This window comes from Bombyx mori, chromosome 5, assembly GCF_030269925.1.
Source record: "Bombyx mori chromosome 5, ASM3026992v2".
Taxonomy (NCBI): Eukaryota; Metazoa; Arthropoda; class Insecta; order Lepidoptera; family Bombycidae; genus Bombyx; species Bombyx mori.
In genome coordinates this window covers 11,251,673-11,271,068 of record NC_085111.1, presented here as the reverse complement: position 1 = coordinate 11,271,068, position 19,396 = coordinate 11,251,673, and the positions used below count along the sequence as shown (strand labels likewise).

At 36.2% G+C, this 19,396-nt stretch overlaps 2 protein-coding genes across 11 annotated transcripts in view; one reads left to right on the top strand and one right to left on the bottom strand.

The window, feature by feature from the left end:
- Positions 1–19,396, top strand: part of LOC101738942 (luciferin sulfotransferase) — a 343,088-nt gene that overhangs the window by 99,349 nt on the left and 224,343 nt on the right. The gene's annotated exons all lie outside the window — the stretch shown is intronic.
- The window catches only part of LOC101738670 (agrin), a 182,069-nt gene continuing 172,563 nt past the window's right edge, over positions 9,891–19,396 (bottom strand). For 8 of the 10 annotated variants that reach the window (XM_038010935.2, XM_062668707.1, XM_038010936.2 and 5 more), the window contains 10 exons: positions 18,587–18,754; positions 16,990–17,353; positions 16,671–16,883; positions 16,151–16,545; positions 15,823–16,069; positions 15,558–15,722; positions 15,091–15,287; positions 14,612–14,801; positions 12,866–13,230; positions 9,891–12,653 (listed from right to left, as the gene is read on the bottom strand). In XM_038010935.2, coding sequence (XP_037866863.2) covers positions 12,508–12,653; positions 12,866–13,230; positions 14,612–14,801; positions 15,091–15,287; positions 15,558–15,722; positions 15,823–16,069; positions 16,151–16,545; positions 16,671–16,883; positions 16,990–17,353; positions 18,587–18,754 — 2,450 coding nt within the window. In that variant the 3' untranslated portion in view covers positions 9,891–12,507. Of the gene's footprint in view, positions 12,654–12,865; positions 13,231–14,184; positions 14,281–14,611; positions 14,802–15,090; positions 15,288–15,557; positions 15,723–15,822; positions 16,070–16,150; positions 16,546–16,670; positions 16,884–16,989; positions 17,354–18,586; positions 18,755–19,396 lie in introns of those variants that run through there. The other 2 variants (XM_038010934.2, XR_005244675.2) reach the window with 2 other exon arrangements.

The following is a 19,396-nucleotide window of genomic DNA, read 5'->3' as shown; positions in this document are numbered from 1 at the left end:
ATTCTTCAAAACATAGATATATAGTTAATATAACAGAAGAATAGGACATGTAAAGACAGTTATGAAATCATCTGAAAGTGTTACAGGTAACCCTCCGATAAAACGGTAGATACGTTCCTACAAAGTCGAAAGTTGTGCGGAACCATTTTATATGAAACTATAAGCCAGTACAAAAAGGACATATTTTTTTCTGAATGGTTTCATTCAACTATGCCTGTATGTATTGTTTACCTATTATATGTATGTACATTAATATAAGCAGTAACATATCGGTTATTCCCGTATAATAAGTGTTCATAGTGCAAAACGTCCCTTTTTAAATAATTTTAAACAAAAATCTCGTTTTCGTGTTGTAGAAATACCGTGCCTCCTCTTAAAGGTTTTGGGGAATTTTTCTTTTTGTGTTAGAGTGGAACCGTTTTGTTAAATACCGTGTTATATGTTATTTGTTTTGCAATATTGTATCGTATTACTAAACGCAATCTTTAACCACGGTACAACTTAAAAAGGAGCCATTCGTGGCCGCGGGACCGGCTTTATTGAATCTACGCTAACTGTTTTCTAACACATCCCCGGGGGCACTAATGCAAAATTATACACACATTGAGAACGACCCGTGTAACAAAATCGCAACCCTTGACAGGGATCCGTGGAAATCGGACTCCGTGAGTACGATAAATCGTTTAATTCCACCCCGGTGACTCGGCCGATTGCGAAAGGCCGAAATGCCATCACAATTTACTGCGATCGAGTCCCGATGTGCTAGGAATACCTGCTTCGGCAACAATCGAATACTATTTGAATCGATTTAACGCGCTCTATGTTCAGCGACTTGAATGGCCGTATCATTACACGCCCAAATTTAATGAGCATCACGGCGAATCATTCAAATTTAAGTCGTGACGAATCGAGTTGATTTCTGCGAGCTATCGAATTAAGTAAGAATTTAGCGGTAGGCAGCAGCTTGGCTCTGCCCCTGGCATTGCTGAAGTCCATGGGCGACGGTAACCACTCACCATCAGGTGGGCCGTATGCTCGTCTGCCTACAAGGGCAATAGAAAAAAAAAAAAATCCGTTTTCATTCCCTTAGAAATTTGAAAACTGAATTGGCTCCAAAAAAGGATATTGATGCATACGATTAATTTTATGTTTACCTAAAGAATGAAACTCATGATTGTAATATTTCAACACGCCTCTTAATATGATGCGGGCCCTTCCTCCGGGACAATATATCAACCCAAATTTATTTTCTTGCTCGACCTTTCATAACCCGTACTTTTTATTCCTTGTACTTTCAACTTTGAGGAGTAGAATTATGTAATACAATACAATGCGATTTCAATGGGGCTTTTAGACCGACAGTTTCTCGTTAAGATTTTAATGTTGAATTACTTTCGTTAGCCTCAAGCAACTCTGATTAATGGTGAATAAATTTTACGAGCGTTTTTTTTTTTCCCGCCTACTACATATGTGACGGATTTTTTAATCTACAATAATGTACTGGATACCATTAATTCTTTACCTATAAAATTGCCGTTTCGCACAATGAAAGATAACATCTCCCTTTATTTCAACATGTGTTTATGTCTCTAATGAAATTAATGAAAAAGATACACAAATGTAGTGAAAATGAAACACTAAACAATAAACAATTGACGGAATTTGATATTAAATTTGCCGCCAATTGTACTTTTTTGTGTTTAATGTATCGCACTGTTTATTTGTTTTTTGGTGTACAATAAAGAATGCTCTCTCTCTCTCTCTCTCTCTCTCCCTCTCTCTCTCTCTCTCTCTCTCTAAATTTCCATATTTTCAAAATAAAATTCATTTTAATTTAGAATTTATTGCCCGCCTTACATATAAATTAAGAAACGGTAACTGGCAACTACACTGGTAATATTTTCACTTTTGAAGTTCAACAGAGCATTTATTTATTTATTTAATCCTTACAAGTAAATCAGATAGCAAAAGAAACAAGGTAATATAATATATATTCTTGTTTGTATACAGGTATGATACGAATCCTAATACAAATATCTATTTTATTTACGTAGTTCCGAAAAAATAGCAGTGCAATAAAGGAGGAAGGTAGATATAGTACTGCTTTTTCTGAAATTAAATCTCAACATGAGAGGAATATGATAAAATTCTATATAAATAGTCAAAAGCCAGTACCATTTTCTTCTTAGTTCATTAACCAGTTTCCTTATTTTTTTGTTTAGTAGCTGTTACCAGCTTTTGTAATATCAATATAAAAGTTTAGAATCATTTTTCCCCACCTTATCGAGAATAATGATTACTTACAAAACAATCGACACAAATATTACGTAAAATCATTCAAAGCCGTGTCAGCAATTATTGTCGAATTCCGGATATTAGTCAGTAGGTAAGCGTGTGTGTGTGATAAGAAAGTAAAATGATAAATTGAGCATAATAATACATATACATATTTTACTCAAACTTGTGTTATTAAACCGTTTAACATCACAAATATTTACAAAATATTACACTACGTGAATACAACATCAGGACTGTCATTAAATATTAATTTACAAAAACTTAGAATCGAAGTTTAATGAAAGAATTTTTAAGAAGTAAGAATTTTTTAATGGTGATAGGACCTCTTGTGAGTCCGCACGGGTAGGTACCATCACTCTGCCTATTTCTGCCGTGAAGCAGTAATGCGTTTCGGTTCGAAGGGTGGGGCAGCCGTTGTAACTATACTGAGAACTTATATCTCAAGGTGGGTGGCGCATTTACGTTATATATGTCTATGGGCTATAACCACTTAACACCAGGCGGGCTGTGAGCTTGTCCACCCATCTCAATAGTTAAAAAAAAGCAGTAAATTTTTTACAGTCAAATAAAGACAACATCATTTTCCGATAAGGCACAAAGGACAGCAACGTAGCGACTCTATAATGAGCGTAGCTCTAAGGATTCCTTTCAGCTCTCAAACGGAAGGCTGCCGTGACTCGTATCGCCAGGATTCGAATACGTATTCAGCACACGTCGCGCGCTGCGGAGACACGAACTACAAATCCCTGGAGAAGACAGGAATCTGGATACGTTCATGTTCACCTTAGTCTTATTTGTACGCAATTGAAAGAAAAATACGTGACGCATCGCATCACATACATATTTATAGTTTAGAAAACGATAACATGAAAATATCGTAACTAGGTCTCTACTGCCATGCCGTCCCTATTAAATATAAAATAAATCTCACCTCATTCGGTGTGTAAAAAATCTTTCTTTTATTTCACACGTCTCTATTATTTTGCAAATAGTATTATTATAAATTAAAAATTTTCATTATTAGTAATGCTGAAATGTTTTTCTGACACTTTTTGCTTGTTCTGTGGTCCGTAAGCCGATTTTATGGCCTTAGTTAGACATAAGGACATCCCGTAACATTTTTATTACGTCAATATTATTTTCAGTATTAGGGAGCCTATTTAGTTGCCACACTTGTAACTATCAATTATGGACATGAGGAATGTTGTTCGTTTACAGTGGACATTGCCTGTGAGCACGTATTGGATGGGCAGTTTATTAGAGATGGGATTTTAATACGAGCATTTTCATATCGCTTCATACGAGTACACTCTATTTGAGGTTTGAGGCCACTACGACTTTGGACCATTAATTAAATCAATTTAAATAAAATAAAATAAATCGGTTGTCTGTTAATTCGGTTTACTGACGATAGTTGAACGTGACAATGTCATAAGAAAATACTGATGGAATGCTTTCATTTTTGTATAGCAGCTGTCCACGCGGATGCATCGCTCACTCATGTAGGAGAGAGACAGATGTCGAACGCTGCCGAATGCGGAAGCCGATTGTGCCTCTTTGTCGCTCTTTGCGCGCTCTCGCTTGCACTTAACACTCACTCAAGCCTTAAATGGAACGCCTCAGAGCGAGGTAACGCCGCATGAGTCATGTTGTTTCGTGCGTGCAGCCGGCTCCATCGAATTATAAGACGTCACGTCAATATAATATACATACATATACTAATATATTCATAATGTTAAAAATAGTAAGAACATTAAAGAAGATTCGCGTAACAACTATTTTGAAAGTAAATAAATGTGTTGTTGTGTCAAAAATGTAGTTTCACAAGCATTGCAAAATTAGTGTAGACCATGCAACCGCAAATAGTTTTCTTAGGAATGAACTTCTTCACACCTCGAAAACATTCGACCGGCAGTAACGACTCAAGCATTTAATAAAGTGATAAAACGGTTGCGACGAGCACGCGATGTTTTTATGATTCCATTTCGTTACCATTTAGTAGGTTCGTTCGTATGCCGATACCTTCTTTTTTATTGCTTAATGGGTGTACTAGCTTATGGCCCAGCAGCGAGTGCCGCTAGCCTTTTTGAGGCTCGTGGTTCAATACGAATCACGTGATCGAAATCTCAATTGTATCTCACTTTCTCTCCTCCCTTTCTTCAAACCGGAACAAATGAAGCCGTGAAGCAGTAATGCGTTTCGGTTTGAAGGGTAGGGCAGCCGCTGTAACTATACTGAGCCCTTAGAACTTATATCTCAAGATGGGTGGCGCATTTACGTTGCAGATGTCTATGGGCTCCAGTAACCACTTAATAGCAGGTGGGCTGTGAGCTCGTCCACTCATCTAAGCAATAAATAAAAAAATTGAATTTTCGCTTTGCGGCAGAAAAAGGCGTCAGCTACCCGTACCGTTTTACAAAACGCATCACATTAATTAAATCATCAGCATTTATAGGTTTATTGTATTAAAAAATCCAGAATTTACAAAAAATAATGCCGAAAATATTTACGAACGTGTATTTTATTATTTAATGTTAAGTGCTTTAAGATATTATTTAGGTGTACAGTATTTCCACGACAAAACAATCGTGCGACACGAAACCTTTGAAAATCTGATATGCTATCTGTATTGCGTTCAAAATACATTTCGTATACATATTTCAACCAGACCAGGGAAAATGACAAGTGACAATTACTTTTGTTATGTGAAAAATTCATCGGATCAACTTTACGTGGCTTAGTAACGTTTTATCATGTAAAATAATATCTCCTCCGTTTGCTTTAGAAATACAACACAAAATGGCATTTCACTTTTTGTGGTTAATATCTACCTATTGCTTATTTTCCTCCTTCATAATGCCCGGAGGGATTCCGGTGGCTCACGTGATTTATGGCTTATGCAAAGAATGAGAAGATATTTTCTACACCATAATTCAGGCTAGTTGAGATTAGAGGAGGCCTCGCTGGAGGATGATATATCAATCCGTTCGTATCGTGAGCCTTTTGTGCCCTCGTATATTACGCAGTTTTGTAGTAAATACCTTAAGGGTATCTTGATGTGTTTATTTGCTCCGTTCGTGAACATCGTGTTAGAGATAATTACTGTCTAGCCTTTCTGACCAGTGCTCGGTTTATCTTTTTGATTTACTATATATACCCTTTTAACTTAATAAAATACCTATTTTATAGGTCGTATACTTATGCTTATACTTATACGTATTACGTATACTTATTACTATAAGTATACTTATAGTCGTATACTTTTTTTTTTTTTTTTGGTCAGGAGGAAATCGCCGGACTTCCGCCCTTTTCTGGGGATACTGGGCGGGGTATGTCAGAGTCGAACTGACTAAAACCTCCTGTCGCTCAACAACCAACGTCCAAACCTCGCATGAGACAGAACTCATGAAAAGGCAAAGGGGGGAAAGTGAAGTGTTTAGTGCGAAGCACATCTCTCCCATCACCCTCCCCCTCGGGACGCCGGACTGGCGGTCGTCGGCGCCACGACCACCAGCCCTCTCGGTCGGCAGACTGTCCGAAGCCCGCCTAGATGGCGCCGGTTAGAGTGGGTTACCCTACGGAATACCCCGCTGGGCCAGAACCAGCATGGGTCGAGGATAGCCGGCCTTCCATCACCCGGATGCTCTTGCGTAAAACGCGTGCAGAGCAGCTTGCACGTCGTCTTCTTAGGCCCCCCTCGCCGGTCCCCAGACCGACATGTGAGGGGGACCCGAAACACTTAGAGGGCCAGGGCTTGGGCGAGATCCGCCTCCCTGGCCCCCGCTCGACGGCGGCGGGATTGTGCGTCTCTCACGCGCCCCGCCGCCTCCTTCTGCGAGATGGTGCACTCGCAGAAGTCGAGCATCGCCTTCCACGACTCGTCGTCGCCGAGCATCGATGCCACAACACTCGGCAACGACAAGTCGGTTCCTATTTTTGCGACGAGGACACGGCGCCACCCCTCCCATGCGGGGCAGGCGACGAGCGTATGCTCTGCCGTGTCCAAGTCGCAACCACAATGGTGGCACTCTGCCGTCGGCTCGGCTCCGATCCGGTGCAGGAACTCACCGAAACAACCATGCCCAGTGAGCACCTGCGTGAGCCGGAAAGTGAGGCGTCCTCTGTCACGATTCACCCAATCCACAAGGACCGGGCGAATCGCCTCGACGGTCCTACGACCAGCCGAAGGATCGGCCAGCCGTCTGGACCATGACTCCAGCACGGATAGTCGTATACTTACCGATTATTGCATATTTTTAATGGACTTAAAGAGTATAACAGAATTCGGGGCTGAAAACTCTATGTTATACTGATATAAGTTGAACTGTAAAATATACACATATATGCGTTGGAATGGTCCATTAGGTAAAATATTTAAAGGTTAGTCAAAAAATGATGGGCTAATCACGAGATCAATGATCATGGAAGAACTCAATAAATTTGTTTCAAAGCCGCGAATGATGGATGGAGTTGGAGGAGGCCTTCGTATAAATCAATAAATAACTACTAGATTGAGTATACCTATTAATATTAATATTAAGAATTAGGTAAGCTGCGTTATGGTATAAAAGATTTAAAAATAAAAAGCTATTTTATTTATTTATAAATAATACAATTCGAACGATGTCAATTTTTCTCCTGATTACATCTACATTGATGACGTACGGTATGTGTCATTGTTCTAGCCATTGGTCATCCCACTGCCCGCCACCCTAACAAGCTGTATCCTACAACCTAGAAACACTGTGTTCAAGAATATTTTTCAGGACTCTCTTTTGATACGTACCGATCGATTTTGTATAAAATCCTTCACGGTCTTTCCTGACTGTACCTACTGTAACATTTTTCAAGTTTGAAGTGCTTCTCAGAAACTAGCCGTTTGGCTCCACTTCTAGCACTGCCTGTATCCTCGAAAGACGGTAAGTACTTTATTTATTTATTTATTGCCTAGACATGTGGACGAGCTCCCAGCCCACCTGGTGTTAAGTGGTTACTGGAACCCATAGACATCTACAACGTAAATGCGCCACACACCTTGAGATATAAGTTCTAAGGTCTCAGTATAGTTACCACAAAGTCGACAGTGTGCTCGTCTACCACCATTATCAAAGAATTATACACTCTGTAAATGTTGGACATCTTCGAAATGCACGTTTTTGATGTTCCAGAAAAACCCGTATTCCAGAAAAAGTGTGATCAGTGAAGCATATAGAAACCAGAACGAAGTGGGTTTAATTAACGCTAAGCCTACCGTTTCCCAACTTTACGACTTAATCAAATAAATTAATAGACGATACCATGAAAAACGTTAATAATGAATCGTATTGGAGTAGTAAATAAGTTTGTTCATCAATCTAATCGGCTAATAGCTATTGGGTCGTTCCGGTATCGTGTTGGGCGTATTGTATCAACTCGCCGCGGACGGTTCCGCAATTGTCCGTATCATTAAATTAAAAGCTTTCGTGTTTGTGGGCCGTTAGTAATATTTGCGGCACCTAAAACCCCCATTCGTACAAGGGCACTGTTGCTTAAACAGCTAACTAATTTAGTATCCATAAATTTGCGATCGAAGAGCTGATAAGACGCGTTCTTAAAGAGCTTCGCTCGGTCGTTAATCAGCCTCGTCCTTCGAAGTAGTGTCTTCATATATATATATGTCGGCGCACGGCAGGGATGACTAAGCGGTAATTTCCGTCATCACTCGTATTTGGTTGAACTCAGTTTATAAAAAGTCAATAAAACCTTTTGAATAATAATAATTGAAACTCAACACACATAACTTTCACAATGATAGGGTAAACCGACAGTTTCGTTCCACATACCGACAGACAAACTGCCAGAGACTCACTGACTGAGACCGACGGACCGTCTGATACGGACTGAATGACTGTCTGACACGGAATGCCACGACTCTGTCCACGTACCGCCATTTTATACTGTGGCGTTACGGAGTCTACCCTACATTTTGTGATATTTATCAAAACAACATTTCATCATTTAAAATAATAGTCAAAACAACGTCTTAATATTACTAAAAGTCGTTAACCACGACATATATATTTTATTGCTTAGATGGGTGGACGAGCTCACAGCCCACCTGGTTTTAAGTGGTTACTGTAGCCCATAGACATCCACAATGTAAATGCGCCACCCACCTTGAGATATATAAGTTCTAAGGTCTCAAGTATAGTTACAACGGCTGCCCCACTCTTCAAACCGAAACGCATTACTGCTTCACGGCAGAAATAGGCAGGGTGGTGGTACCCACCTGCGCGGACTCACAAGAGGTCCTACCACTAGTAATTACGCAAATTATAATTTTGCGGGTTTCATTTTTATTACACGATGTTATTCCTTCACCGTGGAAATCAATCGTGAACATTTGTTGAGTACGTATTTCATTAGAAAAATTTGTACCCGCCTGAGATTCGAACACCGGTGCTTCGCTCAACACGAATGCACCGGACGTCTTATCCGTTAGGCCACGACGACTTATATACATGTCTTACATATATTGAAAACAACATTAACACGGTGTTATGTCTAAATGTAAAAATGTCTCAGCGCGCACTATAGCGCATATTTATGCAAAAAACAGTTCGGCTATTTTCGTTTACGACATAACTCGATCGAGTTACGTGGCCTGTATTTATAAAGCGTCGTATGTACCCAAAGTACTCGTCATTTGAGATCAGGTCCTTGATAATTCCGTATGAACTGATAGTACCGTCCCACCTATTCTGATCACGAATCCACCAAACGTTCTCGCTCGAAGGGTGAAAAAGACATCGATTGAATCTATTTGATTCTTTGAAGTCATGTATCATGCTATGCGGTGACATTTATTTAGTTTCATTGAGTTCAAAGACCTCTAAACGAACCAACCGCTGTAAGTCAGAATAAAATAACATCAATAAAATATCGTCATTCAGGTAGTGAGTACAGTACACAGTAGTGGTACCGCAGTAGGTAGGGTCGATTTCATATCTTTAAACTGATTCAGCCTGAAAAATTATCAGTTTGGTCGTAATACAACAAAAAAAACTCTTTTTCAATTGATATCATTAGACAATGACCGAGCTTTGCTCCGTTTTTTTTTTTGACAACGCCATCTTGTTGTGTCTTTAGAGCGGTTAGTTGCCCTCAATTAAGAAAAATAGTATTATTATTCGCCAATAGATGTCGGGAAGAGTTGATTATTGAAAACACAAATAAAACAACATTTTCTGAAAATAAATCGTAGCTAGATTGATTTATCGCCCCCGAAATCCCCTGTATAGTAAATTTTATGAAAATCGTTGGAGCCGTTTCCGAGATTCAGATTATATATATTATTATATATTAATATACAAGATTTGCTAGTTTAAAGGTATAAGATATACAATAATACTTACACACCAAAAGTCACAGCGTGATTATTTCTAAATACCTACTTAGCGCTTCGATCACGCTAAGAAATCCCAATGGCATTTTACGGTAACACAACTGAAGTGTTAAAATAGGGAGACAAATTCACGAATGCCTTTGTTTTCAAAATACATTAAATCTGAAACGTAATTCTAAGGTGAGGTAATTAAAATAAAAAGAATCGATTGCGGTTTGCAGTCTCATTTTAATATTATCTCTTCATATTCTCAACAAACTAAGTTACATAAAACATAATTATATTCCGTGACAAACTGGACTGGAAGATATTTATAAAACCCTATATATATATACAGACGTGTATTACTCGTATTTGTTTTAAAAGTATAACAACTCTCAACGTAATACGGATCACATAAATTTAAGTCTGAATTCACTATACGGATTCTAATCTAAGTAGATTTTTTCGCCGAACGCGAAGCGAGATGCAAAGGCTTATTGCGAAACTGTTACATTTTTATTAATATTGTCATTGTTTTATTAGTACATTAAATTACAAATAGATCCCTACGTTAAATGTAGAGAAACGAATATCTAAGCGCCTTACATTTAGCACACAAGAAACCTGAACCGAAACATTACCTTAGGCAAATATCTAAACCTTTAAACATAGTTTCACTATAATGTTAATTAGCTTCTTTTCTCTTACACAAATTTACAAGGCTATAAAATTGAAATCAAAATGAAATTCGTTATTTTTAGTACAGTTAAATTTTATTAACGCTACGACGGGTATTTTACAGTGAATCCAATATTCATTTAATTTTACTTAAAAAAACTTTTACCGTTAAGAAGTGAATAGTTTTTTTTTATAAATTTTAACATATTCTCAAGTACGATCGCAAATTTTTGCAGAAAAAATGCTTTTACAGAGAGTTTACCTTTGTAAATTCGTTTGTAAATTAAAAAGAATTTTATGTTCTTAATCTAAATATAATACTGAATACCACTTAGTATCTTTTATTTTAGTTATTTTGACGAAAACTACTGATTTGTATATACCTTAAGCTGTTTTGAGATTATACATAGTCATTATATTTATATGTCATACTGAGTTTCAGGTCTACAAAAAGTAAAAACAATGTGAAAATTATTTTAAGACTATTTACATATTTTACATTTCTAACCTTTAAATAAAACTTGATAATCTCAAAAAAATGCATTAAACATTAAAACTGTGACATCACTATACGGAATAAATAAATCTGTGAATAAAAAAAGGATAATTTTATTTTTCACAAAATAAGCTAAGGCAATTCGTTAAAGACAATGAATGGCACACAATAACATAATCTAGGGAATGTTATGAACTGAATTTATTAAAATATTAGGAATGCTAAAATAAATTATCATTATTATTTACAAATAAAAAAAACTGAACTAAAGTAAATTACAACAGAAAATGTACGGTAAAATTATTATGGCACGGTTTACCTTTAAACATTAAAATCAAATTATGTAAATTAAAAATAACGAGATGTGAGATTTGCTGATATGTGCTTCTTATATATCTTTTACAAAAACCACCAGATCTCCAAAGATCCACGAATATCATTCCACGTCTCGGATTGCTAGTAAAATACTTTTTACTTCGCGTAATTTCTACCACGACTACATATAAATATAAAAACTAATAAATCACTTTCCTACTGATAACCAAAAATTTATCATTGTCCTATTTTATGTCGACATTACACACCAACAGAAAACTCGTATCCCGTTCATTTAATTATAAAATATCAAATCTTAAAAACTATTTCGGGATAATATTTTAACGATTTCTAAATAAAAATGATATGACACGTCGATATGAAAATTTACAATGTATTTTTATATTATTTCGTATTGGAATGTACGTAACTATTAAAGCAGTTAAACATTGAACTACAATTTTCTTTTAATGTAAACATACATTAACAGTTTGAAGAGCAATGAAAGTATCAGTCTGGTTTTTTATTGCAATACTTCACGATTTAATAGCCTTAATATTCAACAAACCTATTATTTATAGGATACCGCGGATATTGTAAGCTTTAAAATTAAAATATCAGAAGAAAGGCATGATGATTAAAAGTAAGTTGCGATGGATTGCAGTTGGATCAGATAAGCGGAAAATGTGTGACGGAAACTTCTTAACTAAGGATCAAATTTGCGGGTACCCCGTATCAAATAAAGGACAATCTATAGAGATAATCAATCGCATTCATCCCAACTGAAATCTATCTAAAAACATAACGTACCATCATTTCTACTTCCAAAATATTTTGTCTTCGAATAAACATTTATAGGTATACTATAATTTACTAGAGTTAACAATTTAATAATAAGATCTTCTTAATATTAAGAAGTTTTTGCAAGATTTATACTCTACTTTTCATGTCTGATGTGTCCGAGCACCTATATTGGGTAATGATATGATCAGTTGTAAACTTATAGTAAATTATCATTATGGCAATGTTTTATGTGAATATGCACTAAGAGGTGGATATAATATTTGTAGTAAATTAAATTAAAAGTAAATATAAATTAATAGTAAAATAGACGTAATTCAGAGAGTACGGGGAAGAGAGAATTTTATTTCATATCAATTTATGTTCATAATACAAAAGATTGCACTAAACATATATGCTGAAATCATAATATGAATACTACTACTTGATACTAACAAAAAGAAAAAAAAAAAACACAATAAAAACCAGAATACATCTGTATTGTCAAGTTTTATATACTATTTAAAACATCTCAGAAATAATACTTTTAATATTATTTAATCACTTTAATTTTTTAATTACAATGTCGCAAGATGGTTGTCGGTCGTATAGGTGAATTTAGGTCGATATGTCGTCCGTTCCCTTTGACACTCGCTACACAACCGCGGAGGCCACTGTATAGAGCGGCTGGCAACCCCAGAGGCAATGTCGGTGAGCCCCCTGTAGAAATGTTACAACTTAAAATAACACTAGGGCAATGACTTTATCTAAAATGAAATTGGGAAAATTTGTATAGAAATAACTGAATAACATCTTTATAGGACAATAAATCTGAAATCGTGTCGTATTTTGGAAAGTGTCCTGTAGCGGGATGATAATTATGAAGAGACTGAATTCGTTTTATTTCACTGTTACAGTTTTAAGGTACTTACCGATCCATAATTTGGGGTTCGATTTCGAGGGCACAAGCAATGATTGCGAGTATCCTCTGACCGGTGGCAAGTCGTCAACCTGAAGCATGGCCAGTCTCTTCCTCCGCCGTATCGTCGCGGTATGCCACCTCCCATCATCAACCCTTTTCTTGGACTCTAGAGACTGAAACCAATCTTCGTGGGTAGCAGAATTCATATCCTTAGAATCTGTATCTGTATATATTAACTGAAGCTTTCCATCGCTAAGACCCAATCCTATAAAGTCTCTGGGACGAACACCTATTTTACGTCGCCACATAAGAAGGCCCGAATCGTTGTAAGTTCGAAATTTTATTTCGTATCTAATACCGCGAGCTCCGCTATTCCTAAAAACATTAGAATGTAAGTTTAGTGAGATCATAACATTGCTAAAAAGCTATCTCAACAAATTTAAACATCCAAACTATCTCAATCTATCAAGCTATCTCAACAAAATTAGCATCCAAAAAGCACAGTAACAAAACAAACAAAAAAAGTATTTCACGAAAAGGTAAAAATAATAAAGATAAAACTCGCGAAAAACAAAATCTCACTCTAACAGGGAAGCTACGAGGAAAATTGTGTAAGTATCCATTCGTTTATCTTAGAAACAGTGTTTCCATTTACGTTGTTAAGTTTAACGCATTTATGTAAATACTTAAAGTTGAGGGTAACTTATTTGACTTAGATCGACTTTATACTTGAGGAAATTCCAAAAAAAAAACTTATCAGGAACATTAAGTTACCGACAAATCAAGAGGGAAGTCCAATATTCTGAATTATATTTAAATTCACTATACAGTTAAAATTAAAATTTTATTTAACAAAATAACGGAATGAAATGGTAAAGTTTGTACTACAATAATCATATATCCTACTACAAGTTAATCCATATCATAAAAACAATACCGAACCAAATGATGTTATAAGTGGACACAAGCAGGAAGAAGCATGTTAAATATTCATAGACCATTTACTGAAAACATTGATTAACTTAATGAGGCAAGTTTTGGACCGATTTTAGTAAACTAATGACATTTAGAAAATATATTTAAGAGCAGACTATATAATATAATAGGTTTTTACCTTTTATATTTTTTATTTATATATTGTTACATCGGCAACTTGACAGGTAAACACATGTTGTTATATGCTGCCATTAGCGATATTAACAAAAACTTACACCTACAATTGTTGTGAATGAAAACAGACTAAACTCAGAAATATTCACAGATTTTGCCATTCTAAAACCAGCCTCAAAAACATCGTAATCCAAAGCATTATTTTTAAAACACCATTACCTAATCTAAGATTGCAGTGAAGTTTAGAACTAAGAAGTGTCTGACGGATCCTTTCAATGTTATCTTACACCGTAATGTCCGTTGTTAGTACGTAAGCTAGAAATATAGAAAATATGTTAGTTATTTACACCAAAGTAAATGAACCCAACAGTAACAGTGTAAAGTATTCTTTGAAATTAAAATTAATTTCGAAATGAGGTTTAAATTATTTTTAATTATACAACCTAGTTCTCGGTACAAATAATTGCGGAAGTGTATTTTCTTACCAAAGGACCTAAAACCATATGACACTCCGCTGAAATGATTTATTGTTTTTTATTTTATTAAGCCCTTGTGGGCACGCGATTCTCATTATGACGAAGAACTTTTCATTATTACCGCTGTATTACCGAAAAATCAGTTAAGCTAAAAGAAAGCAAGAAATTACCTGCGACTTGTTCTACTACGGTAGGAAAAGTAATTATTGCCATCGAAATTTACAGGGCTTCTTTCATTAAGCATTTCCACGTTAACCTTTTCTATTTCACAGTTTCTTCCTTGATAACCATCATGGCAAATACATTTGTATTCGTTAAGCAAAGGGATGCATGTACCGTTGTTCTTGCACGGAGTGAGACCTGTCGAAAAATTTCCAACATGAAAACCTCAACCATTTCATAACATACAAGATTAATTCATTGAAACTTTCATGTTTATTTACACGGTACATATTCCACATTAGCACAAAATCTAAACTACTTTATTAAAAGGAGGTGAGTAATAGCATAAATATACTCTTAATTTTCTGGTACAAAGTATTTTGCTTTAACACTGAACGCGCAATTTAAACTATTAAAGGGATTCATCTTATATAAATATTTTCACAATCTCAGTTCGATCTTTAAAATTTAAATTTCAATTACTCACCATCTCCACAAGGTGGTCCTGTGTATTTAGTAACGCCAGTCGTAGCGCAAGGCAAATGTTCTTCGTCTTGAATCATAGAGCACTTAGTCGTATCAGCACTATATAGAGTCAGTGGATTACCATTCACAAAGACCTGTTGCAAGGCTCCAATAAAACTGCTCGTCACTCCTGACATTTTGTGAGGTCGGATGTAAGCGCTGCGAACAATCATAAATCTATTATCATGATTCTTATTCATATTGGGAAGAAAAACCGAGTATTATGTTAAATTGTTTTATCGTTTTTACAAATAGGAAGTGTAATTATTTCGATCAAAACATATTCACCACTGAATAAATTAATTTAGTTAGCGCCTGAGCTGTTAATGACTTTGGAAAAATAAATTCCAAAAAATGAATAACGGAATTACGCTTCTTAAAAACAAATACATGAAAAAAGACATCACAGATTCGGTAAGTTAAACTCACGGCAAAGATCCTATAAACAGCGGTAAAGTCAATTCTAAATGTGTCAGTGGTGGTAATGAATGGCCTTTTTGGGTCGGATGGTGGTCGAGTTGTAGACTTCCGTGTCGACCAGCGCGCGATACTCGAGCTCGGTGCCAACGACCTTTTGTAATTGGTACCGGGGACCTGTAACGATTTCAACGCTAGAGAAATTCAGGCCAAAGTAAGCATTTATTTGTTTACATAAAATCTTGGCTATTAAATAAAAATTGAGTGGTTTACTCACGTTATATTTGCGATACCGCTGCCCAAATTGTACCTAAATTGTAAGTAACCATTAACCAAGTTAATCGCAATGAAATCCCCCTTGGCTTTATTAGACTGCCCTGTGTAGAGGAGCATTCCGGAAAATCGGTTCGTTAAAAACCAAATTTCTATTCTGAACGCTTTGCCCAGGCCTTCGAGTGGCGGTAATTCAATGTAGCTAGTCCCGTTGAATTGAGGAGACCACGTTTCTTGAATTACAGTTACGTCTGAAACAGGCCCCAACAAATTTTGATAAAATAAATGAGGTATTTAGAGTATTTTTCCGAAATTATTAAACAAAAATGTACCATTGCTGCAAGTATTTCCATTGGAGCCGATTTCACCTCCAAATAAACATCGGCAGACATGGCCACCGTCGCTTCCAATATCACACAATAGCCCTTCATCATATCCACAAGGATTTGACTCGCACGGATCTAATCTCTCATCACAATTGGCTCCTTGGAATCCAATAGGACAACTACAAGTATATTCGGTGACCGACCCTTCAATAGATTTACACGTGCCTCCGTTCGTGCATGGAATACTCATACATGGATTCGATTGACATTCCCGAACGTTTTCAATGGCGATCACTAATGAGTCGGGCCGGCCCAATTTTTTTGTTACTTGATGACGTATTATCCGTAAGTACTTTACGCAGCCGACAAATCCGTTACGCGTACCGATATTATCGAATACCCTGAAAAGAAATATTTATGTAAGAGACTGTAATTACAAGAAAAGTGACTTTAAAAATAGTATGAAAAAAAAATACATTAGCAATAAAGAGTAAATTGTATTAAGATAAGTAGCTAGTTAGCCTACCTCGAGTAATTGGTAGGTATAGAACCAACGTAAGCATCCTCGGCGAGATCCAAAGCTTTCAAATGTCCCATCGATTGCCCTACAACATCTTCCATATCATCAACTGACAATATACCGTCACGATGATATCTTTTAGCAGATACTTTGTGATACTCGTTCATAGATATTTTTTCTAAGGACGTCAGAACTAGAACACCGTTACCGAGGTTGTACCTGAATACAAATAAGGCAATGTAGAAAAGAGATGGCTATAAATAACTCGTTCTTTTTTAATATAAGAATATTTTAGCGTTCAACAAATATAAGTACTAGGGCTCACCTAAATTCTAAATATCCGTTGACCAAAGCAAGCGAAACGAAATCACCAGTTCCGTCCGCCTTTTGTTGATTGTAAAGTATAACCCCGTTCTCGGAGAACGCTTTAAACTCAATATCGATGTTCAACTTGTGATAAGCTTTCAAGGGTTTTAGCCGTATGTAAGATGAGCCGTCAAAAGACGGAGTTTCGATATAAGCATTCAATAGTTCGTCTTTGACCAGACTCTCGCAGTTGTTGCCGGTGTAAGGACCGGCACACAGACATGTGTAAGTCGATCCTGGCAAATCGATACAAGTCCCGAGATTATAACAAGGCTCTGATAGGCAAGCACTGTATTCCTCTGTGGTCTCTTGCGTTATTTGCTCTGTAAATAAATCGTATCGGATTTTAACGAACGGGTTGTAAATACAATTGTTATTTTAGATAATTACTTTGATGGAAATTTTACTTTTGTAGTGAAATGTACACAATTATTAATGTACCCGTAAAAAAATATGAATACAAAATAAAGCTAAGAAAGTAGGTCGACTGAATAAAATTTCCTTTGCGTGGTTTCATTCCCTAAAGCAAGTCTACAAAGACTATTACAATAAAGTAGAACTGTTTCAGATTTAGACTCTAATCAGATTTGCTTATAAATAGATTATCAATAGCTGCTGCTTCGATAATGTTATCCTGGTACAAATATGAGCCTAAAATCAATAACAAATTCTGAAAAAACGTTGAAACTTTTAACCATTATAAACGTAAATGACTGATAGAAAACAATCACTGTTTTTTTTTCAATACAACGCCTCTAGGAAGGAGAACAGATTGAAATGTATTGAGTATGGGTTAGAATATGTACTTACACCATCCAGAGTGAATTATTTTTGAGCAGTTATTTTTTTAAATTATATGTGCTACTACGAGCTTAGCCTCAAATGCAACAACACAAGTACAACAACTTGACACATAAAAAAATGGACAGTAAAATCTTAATCTTAAGTCTCATATATGTTTGCTCGTAGAGTGAATTACTGCGTAGTTACTTCTGCCGGTTGTTACTATATATTTTTATAAGAATTCCTTAACACTGTAATTATAAACTAAAACTACGATGACTAAAGGGTTTCTTTTTACAGCATTGACGATTTACGTCACAAAAAGCTGATAGGTATATTGATATATTTATTTATTTATTTATTACACTTCATGTAAAATTTACATTGGCGGACTTAATGCCTAAGGCATTCTCTACCAGTCAACCAAAGGTAGTGCAGAGTAAATAGTGATATAATCATCATTTGGGGCATTACATCTGTTGCAGCGGCCATATTGTTATGAACATGCCGTAATATTAAAAACGTGTCCGATAGTAAAGAACTAGAGATTTTATTGATGTAGCTAGCGACCAACTCGCTACGAAATCATCAGGTAAATTTCACTCCTCATTTGGAGACAGGAAATCAAAATCGAACGGCTACCAAACCGAAATTAATTGTTACTTTACTGTTGGTGTAAACATGAGATAGCAGCCTACTTCATTTGCCTCCTTTCTACGAGGAGTAGACCTTGTGGTTATGGGCTTTATACTCTGTCTTTATATTGTACTTACCAACACAAGCCTTTCTGTTCAGTGTGGGTGTGAAGCCACGTCTACAAACGCAGCCGCCGCGCGCGCAATATGCACCAGCGAGTGCTGAGCACTCCGCGTCCTCAGCGCAGAGGTCGCCGAGCAGGGCGCCCACCGCTCCGACAGTTGCCGTCGTTGCTGTTTGCGAACCTGACGTTTACTCATATACTTTACTCATATATAAAGTACCTTACACTTTACTTTACTTTTTACTTTACTTTACATTTACTCATATACTTTACACTTCTGTCGGTATTTCGTAGCTCAGAGAATCTCAGTTGTGCACTGTCAAAATCTATTATTATATTATACTCGTACTATTTCCATTTCTTTATTTTCTCGATGACAGTTCTAATTTGATTGTTGTAGTGTTGTGACCAAATAAGTAATGATATCGATCACTTAAATTTATTATATTTTGAACAAAGACAAAAGACAAAGACAAAGACCACAAAAACATTTAAATATTTATTATTATTATTTTATAACTAGTTTTATTTATGGACGTGGATAAAAGTGTACCTAACAACAGCATACCAATCAATCAGCATACAAATCACAAGCCAAACCCAGAATTAATTGAATTAAGTTTTCGTCAATTACTTCATCATAAAATAATTTTACATTTCAACTGTTGCGTATTTAAAAGAACTGAAAAACAATGAAACCCAAAGTGAGTTCTTCAATTAAGCAATGTCACTAACGAATCCCGAAGCTGCCGCATAGAAAACAAATCGTACACGGAAGTCCAATCAATAACGTCAATGATAAAGGCGTTTTAACGGAATACGT